At 37.5% G+C, this 17,214-nt stretch overlaps 1 protein-coding gene across 2 annotated transcripts; it reads left to right on the top strand.

Moving 5' to 3' along the window:
• Positions 1-1,011: 1,011 nt before the first annotated feature.
• Positions 1,012-14,137, top strand: LOC115927220. 2 transcript variants are annotated; one of them, XM_030992746.1, is made up of 9 exons: positions 1,012-1,936; positions 4,749-4,858; positions 8,178-8,405; positions 8,931-9,161; positions 10,041-10,176; positions 10,363-10,562; positions 10,867-11,032; positions 11,595-11,713; positions 12,424-14,137. In XM_030992746.1, exons 1-9 carry the CDS (start codon positions 1,801-1,803, stop codon positions 12,736-12,738), a joined length of 1,641 nt encoding a protein of 546 aa, XP_030848606.1. In that variant the 5' UTR covers positions 1,012-1,800; the 3' UTR covers positions 12,739-14,137. The 2 variants fall into 2 exon arrangements, with proteins under 2 accessions (XP_030848606.1, XP_030848607.1); XM_030992747.1 differs by lacking the exon at positions 1,012-1,936 and having other exon boundaries at positions 4,595-7,452.
• The last annotated feature ends 3,077 nt before the right edge of the window (positions 14,138-17,214 follow it).

The following is a 17,214-nucleotide window of genomic DNA, read 5'->3' as shown; positions in this document are numbered from 1 at the left end:
TATTATACATTTAGCAACAACATCGTTCCAAGGAGTTGAGAGCAATTTACCAAGTAGTTGGGTAATTGTTAGATGCTGAGGAATATTACTCATCACCACTTACCCAATTTGACTTTGCTCAAATTTTGTTTGCTCATATTTGGGTAATAATTGACCACCGCCTCTTACCCAATTTTACTTTGCTCAAATTTTTGTTTGCTCATATATTGGGTAATAAATGACCACCGCCTCTTATCCAATTTTACTTTGCTCAAATTTTTGTTTGCTCATATATTGGGTAATAATTGACCACCGCCTCTTACCCAATTTTACTTTGCTCAAATTTTTGTTTGCTCATAATTATGCTGAGTAATAATTACCCATCACCACTTACCCAATTTTACTTTGCTCAAATTTTTGTTTGCTCATATATTGGGTAATAAATGACCACCGCCTCTTACCCAATTTTACTTTGCCCATATTTGTGTTTGCTCTTATGCTGAGTAATAATTACCCATCACCACTTACCCGATTTTACTTTGCTCAAATTTTTGTTTGCTCATATATTGGGTAATAAATGACCACCGCCTCTTACCCAATTTTACTTTGCCCAAATTTTTGTTTGCTCATATGCTGAGTAATAATTACCCATCACCACTTACCCAATTTTACTTTGCTCAAATTGTGTTTGCGCATAATTGGGTAATAATTGACCACCGCCTCTTACCCAATTTTACTTTGCTCAAATTTGTGTTTGCTCATATGCTGAGTAATATTTACCCATCACCACTTACCCAATTTTACTTTGCTCAAATTTTTGTTTGCTCATATATTGGGTAATAAATGACCACCGCCTCTTACCCAATTTTACTTTGCCCAAATTTTTGTTTGCTCATATGCTGAGTAATAATTACCCATCACCACTTACCCGATTTTACTTTGCTCAAATTTTTGTTTGCTCATAATTGGGTAATAATTGACCACCGCCCCTTACCCAATTTATTTTGCCCATATTTGTGTTTGCTCATATGCTGAGTAATAATTACCCATCACCACTTACCGAATTTTACTTTGCTCAATTTTTGTTTGCTCATACATTGAGTACTATTTGACCACCGCCCCTTACCCAATTTATTTTGCCCATATTTGTGTTTGCTCATATGCTGAGTAATAATTACCCATCACCACTTACCCAATTTCACTTTGCGCCTTTTTTTGTTTGCTTATATAGGGTAGTAATTGACCACCGCCTTTTACCAAATATATTTAGCTCAATTTTCTTTAGCTCACAATATGCTGTGTAAATATTGCTATGAAAAATTGAAATTATCTCTCCTGTAATTGTAACCATTTACTTCTAGACTATTTTAAAATTATAATAACAGAGTGTTGAAGCGACGATGAATTTGTGCGAGTTTGATGCTGAAAGAGTCCAAGATTTATCTTTTGTGAAAACTGAGCCATCTTAACCATGTAGGCCTATAGAGTTACATAATCTACGTAAGTAATGATCATGGAACGTACACGCTATCATCGTCAATTACGCGCATGCGTAAATGGCAGTGGAAACCTTCGATGGGGACTAGACTTACGTTTAACCAGACTTGGGTAAAGTTTGCCTGGTATTGGTCTTGGGGTAGCGCGCACATGGCCTGGTCGCTCGCGATCAGCATGCCATGCGCAGTACTATTTCTATTTACTCGGTATAGCCGGCGCGGCCGTCCCGGCCCGGGAGCTCGAGCTATATGATGCACCAACGTAACTAGCAGCCTGTACTGTACGTACGTACGTACGTATATACGCATCATATCGGAGTCTTGCATGCTAGAGCCTGAGGGTCTAAAAATGGAGCTCGACAACTGCTGCGGAGATAGTTCAAGTGAAGATGGGTTCATAGACCCTCTCACCAAAATCGTTCAAAGGTGGGGATGTCCGTCAGTGTTAAAGATACTAGAAGGTACGTTCACATCTTATTGAGATTAGAAGTTTAGAACATGATCAACAGGTACTTGCTGTAGACTTGTTCCCATATCCATAACACATGAGCAACATGTAGACTAGTTCTATATGCCTCAGCAATGGTTAATGAATACGCTTCAATTCAATTGGTCTATTAAACTTTGCCTCAAATTTGCTCTTTTAATGCATGTGTTACTAATCCAAACTAATATTTGATTGATATAGGTCTAGATATCAAATTCAAATTGTACTGTTTCCATGAATTTTAGATCACAAATGAATATTTAAAAATATTTTGTTCAAGATTTTACAAAACCCAAAGGCCAAAACCTGCTACAATACATACATAACACAATACCCTCCATTTTCTATGGATCATGGGTTGTATGGGGTCCAATCACAGAACTCTTTAATACGTATTTAAGAGTTCTGTGGGTCCAATACATTGGACCACATACTTGTAGGTGTGTACCCAGATAGTAATACAGTACGTGGGACTGGTGTAATTTTGAACAATTATCTCTGTTATCTGAAATTGGTATTAGAGTCTACTATACTAGATCTAGTCTAGGTCTAGATCTAGATCTAGGCCTACTTATATTTAATAATCAACACTGAACTGAATGATTCATCAGAAAATTGAAGTTGTCAAATAATGTACAATTTTATGAACATTATTTTGTGGAAGATCATCTTTCATTTTCCTGTAGATCTAGAAGTCTAGATTTCAAAAAGTGAGACAATTTGTCTTGCCCATTGCCATGTTAAGGATTTTGCCCTTTCATTTTCTACAGGACTTTGAAATTCAAACACTCTAAAAAAATGTTGGGCAAGTGCCCAATTTTTACCCAACATGAGGGCACTTATGTGTCCGACTAACTATTGGGTAAATTAAAGATTTTGCATGATTTACCCATAACCCAGTGTTGGATGAAAAGAAAATACCCAACTTTTAACCAACAAAATTTACCCCAATAGGAAATTCACCCAATTCTCACCATAATGTGTAGTATATTCGACACTAGTTGGGCAAATTATTTCATCAGTAACATGGTTGGTAGAAAATAACCCAATTATTGGACAAAAATGACCAACTTTAATTTGCCCAAAAATATTACCCAATTATTTCATCGGTAACTACATGGTTGGTAGAAAATAACCCAATTGTTGGACAAAATTTGCCCAACATCAGTTTTACCAAGTAACACCTACCCAACTTATTTCTGACCTTTTATTAGGTAACTTCATACAGTAAATGGTTGGGAGAAATTATTTGACAAAAACGCGCCAAACTTTGATTTGCCCAGTAACATCTGCCTAACTTTGTTTTACAGAGCATAGACTCTACATCCTCTTGGTTTTAAATGGGGCTATTAATTATGTGCTATTGCGATATTCCTTGTCATAACTAAAAGGCAGTTGACCCACATTTTAGCCCATATTAATAGCCTAATTCAAAACCAAGAGGCTGTGGTGGTTTTCGAAATTGCAGTGACCTCGCTGTAGTACACGAATGGGCACAATTTTTAACATGGGTACATTTTTTCTCATTTAAAAAAATCTTTTTCTGAAAATAATTTTTAAATATGGAAAAATTACAGATGCTTAAGCCACCAAATTATGCCCACAAAATTGTACACTATTTTACTACATGTCCAGATTTCAATGAAATCATTAGAACCGATGGACGGATTACCATCCAAACTTGGGACATGTACATGTATCTTGCAAGTTGCAAAGCCAACGAACTGATTCGATTTTGGGATGGAGGTGCACATGGAGGAAGGACATTCGTTAGTACAGGATTAACTGTCCTATTTTGCTTCATATCAGTGAAATGTTCCAGCACATGCATTTTTTTTAATGTTTCACACCACTGAACAATAAGCTGTACAAAAGAATTATTAAACACCACAAATTATCTTTTCTAGGATAAACAATTGTCAGTTGCCTCTATTCAAGGTAACACACTATAATTTATATATGGTTGTATGGTACTGTAAGTGGCCTGTGAAAGGCTTGAGTGCTAGACTTTTTGAGAAACCCTGGTCAGATAAAGCTAGGTTATTTGTCATACTAAAGCTGAGAAACATGGCTACTAATGCAGACAATATCATGGCAGCCGCAAAAGGTTGAACAAAACAATTACCGGTATGGCAGTTTAAAGTTGAAGTAATAGGCATGACAGTGCACATGGAGAAGACACATATGATTATCAATGAATTAGTAATGTTAATTAACCAATCAGCATATATTGACCGCTATGCTAACTCTCAAATCATTCTGATTCATTTGGTAAGTTGAATGACTTTCTTTGAAATCAAATTCATTGCTGATGCAACTAATCTTTATACTTTAAATAGGCCCCTACATTGTTAAAAATTAGGCACAATTTGACTAAACTAAGGTGATTACTAGTATGACTTTAGAAAAGGTTTCCATTCTTAATTTGATTGTGTGGATGTTAGTAACATCACCTGAAAATAAATAGCAATTAGTTGATACAATTCGCTAGTATGATCTAAAAGTAAGTTTTCTATACGAAGACCAAATTTTCGAGAAAATCGCATTTGAAAATTCAGATTTTCATAGACTCTTGTGGAATAACAAAAAACATTGATTATGCGATTTATTCAACATGGAAGATATTTTAGCTGGAACATGAGCAAATGTTTACAGCTTATCATTATCTAAAACATATACTTTTGTTTAATTTGCGCAACCATACGTGTGTTTGTGGTATTATATGAAAACAATCAGTTTATGCTGCACTAAGCCTTATTTATCAATCTCTCCCTCTTCTTCTCCAGAAAATGAAGTTGATGTGGAAACCCTTCCCCTTCTAAGTGAAAGTATAATCACATCCTTCATACCCAAGATTGGACCTCGATTGAAGTTTCTCGCTGGGTGGCGTGCAGAGGTAGGCCCTAGATGTGGCACAATATCTCACTATGGATAGTTACAGATGCTTTCAGTGTCTTGATTTAATTAGGGGGGATATTTCTTGCCTATTCCATCATTTAAAATACACACATACAACAACCAGGGGGAAAAATGTAAGTATAACATGCATGCAAGGGGCATGTAGACTAACATTTCGTACATTATCGGGATATAGAAAACATCTCATTTCAAAGCACGCTGCACGGATAAAGACGTCAAGCACAACTACAAAAGCAGTTCCAGATCACCAAAGTGAAACCTGTTATGAAGGATCTGTTCTAGGAAAGAATAACAACACTGAAGGGAATTTGGAACAACTGCACCAGGAAAAGGCATTGTTTGTTGGAGAAAGCAGTGAGCAGGAAGATGTCTCTTTTGAAACGCAAACAGAGAGACTACCTGATATTGCAGCAAAGTTTGTAGCAGAACTCAGGGCAAGGACTAATGTGCCTGCTTCACACACCAACAAGGTCATTCAAACCGCACAAGATTTGGTTATTTCTGTGTTACAAACTGTGCAACAGGATGTGATGGATATCTTAAGTGAGCCACAATATGCAGCTAACAGTGAGCTGAGATCTGATATACAAGATGTATTCGAGAATTCAAAGAATCCATTTTCAGAGCTCATGTCAGATACTCAACAGAAAAAATATTTCTCTGAGAAAGGTGATTTCATTCAGCCTTGTGAGGTGTTGTTGGGAACTTGCTTAAAACCAAAAATTGATCAAAAGACAGGTGATCCACTGCAAAGCACACAAAAAGAAACCTTTCAATATATACCACTAGCTGACACTATTAAACAATACTTAGAGCGACCAGGAGTAATGAACGCCATACTGTCTCAAAAAGGATCAAAAGATAATGATGTTTTGTATTCATTCAAAGATGGTCACTATTATAAAAGGCAGGAAGCTACTGCTAGACAAGACTGTGAATTCTTAGTGCCTCTGTTGTTGTACAATGATGAGTTTGAGACAGCCAATCCGCTTGGGTCAAAACGCGGCAAACACAAGGTAAGTGCCTTTTATACAAGTGTGTTATCCCTTCCCAGGAAATACCAGGCTAGGCTAGAAAATATCATGCTCACAGCTATGATCACATCTCCGCTTTTGAGTAAATATGGCATCTCAGAAGTTTTGAAGGTAATCAAGGATGATCTGCAGCACATGTGGACTGATGGACTCACTATCAAGTGCAAAGAGTTTGAGGGTAGGGTCAAACCCTACTTATTCCAAGTTGTAGGGGACAATCTTGGCATTCATGCCATGCTGGGATGTACAACCTGTTTCCGTGCCAACTATTACTGTAGATTCTGTAGAGGCCATCGCTCGTTGCTTCAGAAACAGCCAAAAGAGGATGCCCAATATCTCCGTGATGAAATAAACTATGATACAGATCTTCAAAAGCCCTTGTCAGAATCTGGCTTGAAGCATGCAACAGTTTTGAATGAATTGCCTTACTACCATTCCACCCAAAACTTATGTCCAGATGTAATGCATGATTTTACAGAGGGAGTCTTGCCCCTGGAAATGCACCTTGTTTTGAGTAAACTTGTTCAGAAGGGTTTCATAACACTGGATGAGGTGAACAGTAGAATATCCTCATTCAATTTTGGCTTTGTGGACCGCAAAAACAGACCAAGCCCAATCAGGCAGGCATCACTGAAGAATCCATATTCTGCCAGTGGACAGACATCAGCACAGATGACGTGCCTTGCATACAACATCCCTCTCATGTTAGGAGACAAGATTGATGAGATGTGTGATGAGTGGGAACTCTTACTGTCAATCATTGACATCTTCAAAATCATTATGAGTCCCAGTATCAGTAAGTCTGCCATCTATGTCCTGAAGGCAATGATTGATGATCACCACAGGCTCTTCATGCAGCTCTTCCCTGAAGCTAGTCTAACTCCGAAGCAGCACTTTCTTGTGCATTACCCACGTGCACTGAAACACCTTGGGCCACTGACCCAGTATTCAGCATTGCGTTTTGAAGCAATGCACAGACCTTTCAAGCAGATTGCCAGTGTATCTTGCAACTACCAAAACATTGTCAAAACATTGGCTAACAGATACCAAATGGCACGGTGCTACAGGTCAGTATCAAATCAGTCACTGGATAGCCAAGATATCAATGTGTCACAGCAAGCTGCAGCAATGCTTGGTGATCTACTTGATGATGAGGCACTTTGCAAAAAAATTAACTGTGGAAGGGGAACCGAAGTTACAGTTGCTGGGAAAGTGGACATTCATGGATATGAGTTCCGGGCAGGTGTTGATGTACTTCTATATTGGACTGATGATGATGGACCCACGTTTGGACGTGTTCAGCATATTGTAGTGGTGCAAGAAAAGTTGTATCTGCTCCTTCGGCTGTATCAGACCTTGTACTTCAACAGACATGTTGAAGCATTTGCAGTACAGGTGGGCAGAGAGGAATCACAAGCTGCTGTTGAATGGTGTGACCTGTTTGATCACAGGCCAGTCAATGCTGTCCAGTCCTATAGTGGAAGAGGGCGCTGCTTGTATATTGTGGTGCACCATTCATTCATCTAGGAACAAGAAGGTACGTGTAGGCAACCCGTTGCAAGCAAGTGATATATTTTTACAACTAGACATTACAGGTGCACTTGCAAATTTTGTCTTAGAGAACAGAACCAAAACAAAGCAAAAGAAAGAAACTGTTATTCCAATTACAATTATATCTATGAATCAGTTCTTAGTGTATCATTCTACACATTTTGATTGAAAAAATAGCTAAGAAGCTAACCTTGATCGATCTGTACTGACTTGCTAACAAATTTGATTATTCCAATGACAATTTTTACAGTAAATATCTGGTTTGAATTTTTTAACTCGTTATTAACTTCATTGTTTCTGTATCTGAAAATGTGTCTGTTATATTTGCATTCATTCATATTATGTTGTAATTTCTTAAATGTACCATGACTCATGCCAAGTTTTTCTAGCATATGTACTTCATTGAGGCCCCGGAAATGTGCTATTTTTTACCAATGCATGTTCCTGCCTAAAGTGAAAGTTCCTAACTGGATATTATTATATTATAGATGTACTGAAGAAGCTTCGGCTCATGAGTGACCACTTTTCAATTATGGGTTTGCTTTAAATAGGACAAGGGTACAGAAACAGTGAGAATGATTTTCCCCTTCAAGGAATAAACTTGATACTAAAGTCTAACCTGGGGCTGTTTGTGTCATTAATAATGTAAAGAATAATCAGTCATTTACATGTACATTGAAAGTTCAATTATTTTTCATTTATTTATTGTAGTATCATGCTGCAAATCAACAAAGCATGGAACAAGCATCAACGTCGACAAGAAGCCCATCAGTGTTCTCCTTAGATGACTGCTCAGATCTCTCTTGTGTAACAGGAAGTGAGTGGAGTCCCAGACAAAGCCCTTCCCAGCCCAGTTTGGATACGCCACTTTACGACTCCCCAGAATCCAAGAGTCCTGATCAACATCCTCCCCTGAAACGGGTCAAGAAAGTGCATTTCGTAAGTTTATGTATATAGTGGGCTGATACAATTGAAGCGTGGGCATGTCGAGTCACCATCATTCATCAGTTTTTATGCCTCCAACACATAAGGGTGCCAGAGGCATTATGTCTTGGAGTTATCTGTCTGTCAGTATTTCTGACAAGCAGCAGGGCTCAAAGGTGAAAGGTCAGTTCAAAGGTTATTCAAGTTTTTACTAAAAATACCATTTTATTTCTACATCTGCAGAATGGCTAGTGATATGATTTGGTAGGTACATTTTGGTATGAATGAATAAAGGAATGTTATGGAAAATGTTTGGTTGGGGTTATGGGTTTTAAGCTAGTCTAAGGTCAGTTTCAAGGTTTCATTGAAATTTTTTATCAGAACAAAGTTTGCAAGGAATGCCCAGTGAGTGATTTATGATGGGCTTATTGTAGGAGGTCGGACAGCCAGAGATATACCCACCGACTGCATGCTGTCACATTTCACTTGTTTATTCTGAATTTACTGATCTTTAAACAAAAAATCCTTTATCTGTTGCAGAACATTGCTTGTATATTGAGAGAGACCACCATGGGAAGAGCAGCATTAAGGAACATCAATGCTACAAATCTCTGCAGCAAAAGGGACCGGCATACTGTTGTGGATATGTTGACTCAGTACCTGATACGGGAGTATGGTACCAAGCCAAGCTCATTTGTGAAGGCATCAATGGCCCATGCCATTGTGACAAGCTTTCCTTTCTTAAAAGATCCAGAATCTCCACTTGGCTATGTAAGTCCTGTCCATGAATTGCTTTCCTTAATGTGACCTCAGGTATGGCTCAGATCACCACTTTTTTCTGGACTGATTTATGGATTGATTCTTACCACAGCGGGCATTTATTACTTGGAGGTGCCTTAATTCTTAGGTTGTCCATCCATACCTCCATCTGTCCCTACCCCACAGACCCCATTTACAAGAAAGTGAAATTTTATGAGAAGTTTCTGTTTGAGCCAGAAGCAATAAGCTACTTTAAGGTCTAAATCAAATAAATTATGTGTTTATGCAATAACTTTTGGAATACTGGATCATATTATTTTGTGTAACTTGCTATGAAGCTTCCTCAATTTTGTTATTCTTGTATTTATTATATTGGAGATGCTCAATCAATTGCATGTTGTATCACATTATCACAAGCATTGTAAGAGCATCTCTGGCAATAGTAAATTTGACAGTAGACAGGCCTGAAAAGCTTACAAATAATGAAAAGCTAATATGGCATCAATCACTAAATCGTGCAATATTTTTGTTTATTTTTACCACTTGTTTATAAGTTATATTATCCAGTAATGACACATCTCTTAATATTTAGACTTTTGTCTGCATGCCATTGAGTAATGGATATTCACAGAATTATCCATCATTCACTTTGTTTTTGCAATGACTTGATGACATTGCTGGAATATAACAGTGTGCAGTTAGAAATAGGTACTTAAGAGGACAAACCTTGTTATTGCAAACACTGACATATGTAACAAAATATGTAAATGTACAGTTTACACTGGAATTTTATTGTGCTTTTATTTGATTATTATTAATGTTTAACAAATGTTGTTGAGCATTACTGTTTTTGAAGTTGAATTATGAAGGAATTTTAATTTATTTGAGCAGGAGGCCTGGTACTGCGTGGGGGCCAAGGGACGGCCAGCAACAGGCTACCTGGAGGAGCATCTGAGGTATGTCAGAAAAAAGGAGAAGTCCCTGAGGGTACCAGTAGCTGAAGACGAGGCAGAGTCTCAAAAGCAAGGTATTCTGGCTACTTTTTCATATAGTTAAAGTTTTGAGTTATTCAGATCCGTCTGATGAAGTCATGCTGTGCCATAACAAACTGGTGGGGCATGAGCAATGCCAACTAAAACCCCCCTTCCAATACAATCATCAAAAACTTGTTGATACATGCTAATTGTTGATTGTTCTGTTGCATTATATCCAGGAGATACCGATCTTGAGTCTGTGAACGATGATAACATCACGACAATGGAAGAATGGCTGCGTAACAACAAGGAGCCAGAGGACATGGTGAAGGACTACATGAAACAAACAGCAACAAAAAGACATGACTGGATCAAGAGAAGTGACTGTTGTGTGAAGAACATTCTTACCACATATCCCAGACTTCTCGATGCTGGAATGGTATGTGGACCTTGATTTTTCTTCTGCATGTGACAAGAAAGGACATTAAATTAAACTAGAGTCGCATGTTTTGAGAAGTAACTTTTTTGTTTTTTGGTTGCATGGGCAGGTTTACTTTAGCAGTCTCCTTAAAGGGATCGTTTAACAATCTGAGATACACGGTCCTACAGAAATCGTGCATCCCTATTGAACCGATAATTGTTAGTGTGTACCATTCAAATCCTTGCAAAATGGTAAAGAGAAGATGCAAATGAAAGATATCCTACCTTTCATCTGGCTTCTATAACTATCCTAACAATTACAGATTGAAGGAGATTTTGCAGAATTGTTCCCAGAGAAAGCAAACGCACTGTACCAGAAGTGGCCCACATTCTGTAACAAAGTAGTGGACTTCACCGAGAAAACTGGCAACTGGAGAAGTGCAAGAGCCGAATTCGAAAACATTCATGACCCTGGGAAACTCAGTCTTGGTATGTGGTGTCAGAACACACATTTGACAGTATTAGTGAAAATGACTTGAGAGAAAGTCAAAAGAATTTATTTCAATTACACTATATGATGTTTATTTTTGTGGCCAGGACCAAACATTGAGTCTAATATCCCCCCTGTAAGGAATTGAACTGAAATAAATAAAAGTGCTCTGAAACATATAATACATGTACAACATATGATAAAAACATGATTCCATGACAAAGGTTTAGCATACTTTTACTTGCTTGTTTTGTTTGTTTGCTTTTTGGGGTGGGGATGGTGGTTTAAAGCTCATTGGGAAGGCTATGCTGAAGTTTGTGCAATTTTGATTTTCTTTACTCAGAAAGCTGAGCTCCAAATTACTGACTGACATTTACGTTGAGTGATTTTACCCATATTTGTAGAAAATAATTGTTGTATTCGACCGTTATTTTTAATTTGCTGTATATAACTGTACATTTTGTAAGATGTTCCATAATTGACCTGTTTGCTGTTGCACCTTTTCTTCATATGTAATTGGGACTTAATTACTTAACTCTTTCATTGTTTCCCTCTTTTTAGAGGAAAAGAGCAATCTTGGATTCTACATGCTCCCAGTCTTGTTCCGAGGAAGGAAAGATTCCAAGAGAGGAACGTACACCACTGCAGAAACATTGTCGTCCTTCATTGACGTTCAACCAGTAAGTATATGTGCTGGGGAGGTGGTAAAGTAATGACATGTAAGGCATATATTTTGGTTTGCGTTTAAAATCTTGCCATAGTAATCATATTTCATTACAAACAAATTCAATAGTTAATTTGTTAAGAGTTTCAAACCTAGGACAACTGATGAAATTGAGGTTGAAATGCAATACCTATGTTCTTACCAGATAAGGCATTGCCATAACATTTTATTTGTGTAAAACTTGAAAAGCAACCATTTTCAAGTTCCTAGTAATGGGCACGCTGGTCCCCAAGGAGGCCCTGCAGGGGCAACACTAGGCGCTTTAATCTTAATAAGTCAGTTCGTCATTATCTGTGGTACAACTACAAATGGCCTCAGATTTGTCATCACATCGCATTTCACTCATGAATGCAAGCAAGTCCTTTAACCTGCAAATGACATGTGAAAAATGCATGCTTATATTAACAGGCTGTATATGCCTTCCAGCTTAGTTGATGTAATGCTCTGAACGTGACCAGTTTGGGTACAGTTGACCTTTGCCGCAGGGATATTTAAGAATACCCAGTAATGTTTTGATGGGACAGGGATGAACATGCATAAACAAATTTGGGTGTCCTGTAGGTGATTGTGGATTCATAAGCAGAAGCATTCGACAAGCATCAAATATATATATATCAATCCATATAATTACAAATGATTTCTTCTTGATTTCTCTTTGGACTACAGGAGGTTCTCGACATCCAGACTTATGTTGATAACATTGATGAAGCAGTCAGGTCACAGCCATTTGTTGTTGTGCGTGGGAACATTCTCACACCAATACAGGCGTACGTCGTAGTAGAGAGGAGGATACTTCCTGCCGCAACACTGCTTAAAGCAGTCGACTTGTGCTTTAAGGCACTTTATGTGATGGATATCGAATATCAGCCGCAAAGCTGTTCTGTTTGGAAATTTCTCCAGATTGTGGTGTTCCAGTTTACCGATGGGGAGCATCTTACACCAAAGCTGCGGGAGGTCCGAGCCTTCATGAACATGCCATAAGCCATCATGATGTGTTCACGCCAAGGATGATTACTGGTGATATATTTCCTACAGATGAAACTGACACATCATCGTTTAGCACATTTTGGCTACTTGAACCAGTTTATTTTGGGAGAAAAAAAACTGGAAAAAAGTATTATTTTGGACAAAATAACCTTAAAGACAAACTGTTATGAGTTGGATTCAGCACATTATTTTACATAATTTAGACATGTTTGTGTAAGACTGAAGATTTGAGGGTGGGGTGAGGATCGCTGAATAATATTAAAAAAAAGAGTGAATTTATACACAGCAGAAGTCTTTGTGTACATTTTAAAAATGATAAAGGCCTAATTGTTTTATCCCAATCATTGCTTAACATCCCCACCTTGAAAGTTTAAGAAAACAAATGAATATATGCCAAGTATAAATACAAAACATATTATTGGCTATAAATCTTTTGCACTGGCGTATACAAATGCTTATCGTGTTTGGTCTTAATCCCAAGAGTACTGTTTCATAACTCGTACATCAAAATGATATATTTCTTCATAAAACATGAGCTATGATATTTTCTGCGTTTAAAAAAGCAAGTGGGGTATATGATTGTAAATTACATATACCATTAATTTTCATGTAATGTGTATCGTCCATTGACCCTACGCTGAACTCTCTGCTGAATGGACTGCATGCATTAATTTACATCGCGCAAAGCAGAAGTAGAGAAGTCAACATTTTTATCTACATTTTGCAAAATTGTATTGATATTATTGATAATATCAATAAAATCAATCAAACTGAGTATAGCAGGTAGGGTCAATTGATTTTTGTTGTCTTTAATCTAATCAAAAAGTTATAGTAGGCAGTGTGTATCCTTGTTATTTGATCAGTACCTGTTCACCATCACAGATAGCCAAACTTTCATGTGGTACTTCTGCACATGTCAAATAATCTAGAGGGATTTGAATTTATTTCCTCTTTTTTTTTACTTCAAAAAAATGTGTTCATGTGTAACACTCTAAGGCAGAGTATTGGTGTGTCAGGATAAATGAACACTATGCCACACCCACAAAATATATATGATGCACATATTCATGTATGAAATCAGAGTACATGGAATACATACAGTGTACATCAAAGTTGTCATGCTGCACCAAACAGGGGCTATATTTGCATTTACTTTTTTTAAAAGGTTGTATTTTTTTCACCAAAAATTGTAATGTTGTAGTTGATGTTAACAAGTTTTGTTTTTACGTTTCTGATGAAAACAACAACATGTGTTTACTGTGTATGTTATTTGTGTTTCAGTTAAGCAATTATTACCCTTTAGATGAGAAAAAGAGTTGAGCCAATAGATGTTATGGAAAAAATGTTGAGCAATGATTATCCAACAGACGAATTAAAGAGTTGGGCAAATGGATATTGTGGAGAAATAGTTGAGCAATTATTACCCAATAGATGGTTGTTTTGATAGTTGGGCAAATGGATATTGTGGAGAAATAGTTGAGCAATTATTACCCAATAGATGGGTGTTTTGATAGTTGGGCAAATGGATATTGTGGAGAAATAGTTGAGCAATTATTACCCAATAGATGGGTGTTTTGAGAGTTGGGCAAATGGATATTGTGGAGAAATAGTTGAGCAATTATTACCCAATAGATGGGTGTTTTGAGAGTTGGGCAAATGGATATTGCGGAGAAATTGTTGAGCAATTATTACCCAATAGATGGGTGTTTTGAGAGTTGGGCAAATGGATATTGCGGAGAAATTGTTGAGCAATTATTACCCAATAGATGGGTGTTTTGAGAGTTGGGCAACTGGATATTGCGAAGAAATTGTTGAGCAATTATTACCCAATAGATGGGTGTTTTGGGAGTTGGGCAAATGGATATTGTGGAGAAATAGTTGAGCAATTATTACCCAATAGATGGGTGTTTTGATAGTTGGGCAAATGGATATTGTGGAGAAATAGTTGAGCAATTATTACCCAATAGATGGGTGTTTTGATAGTTGGGCAAATGGATATTGTGGAGAAATTGTTGAGCAATTATTACTCAATAGATGGGTGTTTTGAGAGTTGGGCAAATGGATGTTGCAGAGAAATTGTTGAGCAATTATTACCCAATAGATGGGTGTTTTGATAGTTGGGCAGACTGGGAGTTGGGTAAAAACTGGTTGGGCATTTAATTAACCAACATTAAACTTACTCAAAAGTTGGGCAAATAGAAGGTTGGGCAATATCTAACTGGGTAAAATTGGTTGGGCAAGAAATTACCCAACTGAAAATATAACCAACTGTTAGGCAATTGTAGAGTTGGGTAAAATATGATGGGTCACCAACTGATGGGCAATTCAATTTGCCCAACCACATAGCAAACTGATTACCCAACATCAGTTGGGCAGATTTTAACCAATAGTTGTGTGGACCGTATGTTGCTCAGTGTTGGTTAAAAGTTGGGCATTTTTTTGCCCAACTATTTTAAGTGTGTATGAATGAATGAATTTGTTGTTTATATATTTCACTAGTCTAGATATGTTACTTTGAGTAGTTTTAATATTATGTTTTTCACGCTGGCAAAATTTTGCTTAGCCCCGAACTAAAGGTGGGTTTTAGCCCCACCTATAGTTCTGGGCTAAGCTTAGACCATTTTCTGTTCAGACATGAATTTACCAAAGTAGGCTAGCCCCACCTAAAGATGTTAGTTGGTCCTGCAAAAAGCAAGACTAACTCCACAATTCCTGTGCCAAGCAAAAGAATCTGAACAGAAACGTAAAATAGTCCGGTACTATACTACGCAATGGAGGGTATATTGGAGCTGGCCAGAGGCGAAGCAGCTGCAGAAAATGCCCTAATGTTTATTCACGCAATACAGCTATATCCGGGGCTAACGAATTCCAGTCTGAACAGCGTGAAGTTTCTTATCCCTGGATTGGCGCTTAGACGGGTCTAAAACAATGTGTGTGAAAAGCCAGAAAAAGTTAGTCCGGGCTAAGGAAAGTACGGGGCTAAGCAAAGTACGGGGCTAAGCAAAACAAGTGTGAAAACGTTTCACACTTGTTTTGCCTAGCCCCGTACTTTGACCACTCGTACAAAGTTGTGTATTTTTGTTTTTCTTTGAGTGGTTAGTTATTTCTTTCTTCCTTCTTTGCTCTTTTTGTCTCAGTCATTCATTTCCTTTATAGTCGTATAAGACTTATAAATACTCCCGAATCTGAGTACAAAAATACTTTTGTATTCATGTTTTTGCATGTATTAGATATCCGGAACTGAAAACAGACATCCTGGCAGTACAACTTCTAATGTTTCGTCACACCACAGGCGCGTCATCTCTTTATGAATCAGTGGACGCGTACCGACAGATGACACCAGAGGTCCGCGCTCTATTCCCTCAGGTGAAGGCTATCACGCAGCTCCTCCTCGTATGCCCCGTATCGTCAAGTGAGTGTGAGAGGAGTTTCTCCACCATGCGTCGATTAAAAACATGGTTGAGGAGCACAATGTCCCAAAAACGACTCAACGCCACGGCTGTATGCAACGTCCACAGTGAGATCCTCGACCAAATTGACATCGAACATGTTGCAAAGGAATTTGTATTCAGGTCAGGTATCAGACGGAACATTTTTGGTAATTTCTAACCTCTAAGTCAATCAATACGTCATTTAACCCTTAAAGGGGAAGTCCATCCTAAAATTAAGTTAGTTTTAATAGGAGTAGAAAAATGGGGGAAACAAGTCAGTGAAAGTTTTGATCAATCAAACACAAATTGGCAACTCTATGACGTATCATGTAAACACAACTTCCATCTGCTCAGTTCTAACAAAATCAGAAATTTTCATTTTCCCTCAAGAAAAATTTCAACCATACATGCACCCTAAATATAATAATTGCAAATATGTTTTTATACTACCCCTGCAAGGAACAAATATATTCCGTCATCAATAACGAAGAAAACATGATTTTATGGAATATTATGCACAAAGCAAATGAAGGAGAGCTAGCGTGATAAGTCACAGAGTTGCCAATTTGTATTTGATTGATCACAACTTCAAAAATTCATAACTTTCTTATTTTCATTCAGAATTTGCTCAAACTTTCACTCACCTGATTTTCTTATTTTTCTGCCTCTATCGAAACAAACTTATTTTGGGGGTGGACTTCCCCTTTGATGTACCCATGGATTTAAACCTAGTGCCATGGTACTCGTCCTCCTGTGCCAGATTATTTTTTGGTTTTAAAGGAGTATTAACTTCAAAAAAACATTTATCTTTGACCAAATAGACAATTTTGAGCCCTTTCTGGAAAGTCTAGCTAGGACATAAAATGTTTTATAAGAGCCAAAGGGTAAAACCAGTCCCAAGAAGTACAGATTTACATGGATCTAGCCGTTTAATGGGGGTTGCCATTATAACATAATACCTTTTCAACATGTACTTAAAAAAATCACTGCAAATTGGCCACGCACACGACACAGGTGATACGCAAATATATATTGTAGG

This window comes from Strongylocentrotus purpuratus, unplaced genomic scaffold, assembly GCF_000002235.5.
Source record: "Strongylocentrotus purpuratus isolate Spur 01 unplaced genomic scaffold, Spur_5.0 spur5_scaffold_20, whole genome shotgun sequence".
Classification (NCBI taxonomy): Eukaryota; Metazoa; Echinodermata; class Echinoidea; order Camarodonta; family Strongylocentrotidae; genus Strongylocentrotus; species Strongylocentrotus purpuratus.
The sequence above is the reverse complement of the archived record's forward strand: the minus strand, read 5'-3'. Positions and strand labels throughout refer to the sequence as shown.

Coding starts and splice junctions, on each gene's coding strand:
- LOC115927220 (XM_030992746.1), top strand. CDS start 1,801: ATGCTAGAGCCTGAGGGTCTAAAAATGGAGCTCGACAACTGCTGCGGA. Junction 1,937..4,748: donor AGTGTTAAAGATACTAGAAG/GTACGTTCACAT, acceptor CTTCTTCTCCAG/AAAATGAAGTTGATGTGGAA. Junction 11,033..11,594: donor CCCTGGGAAACTCAGTCTTG/GTATGTGGTGTC, acceptor CCCTCTTTTTAG/AGGAAAAGAGCAATCTTGGA.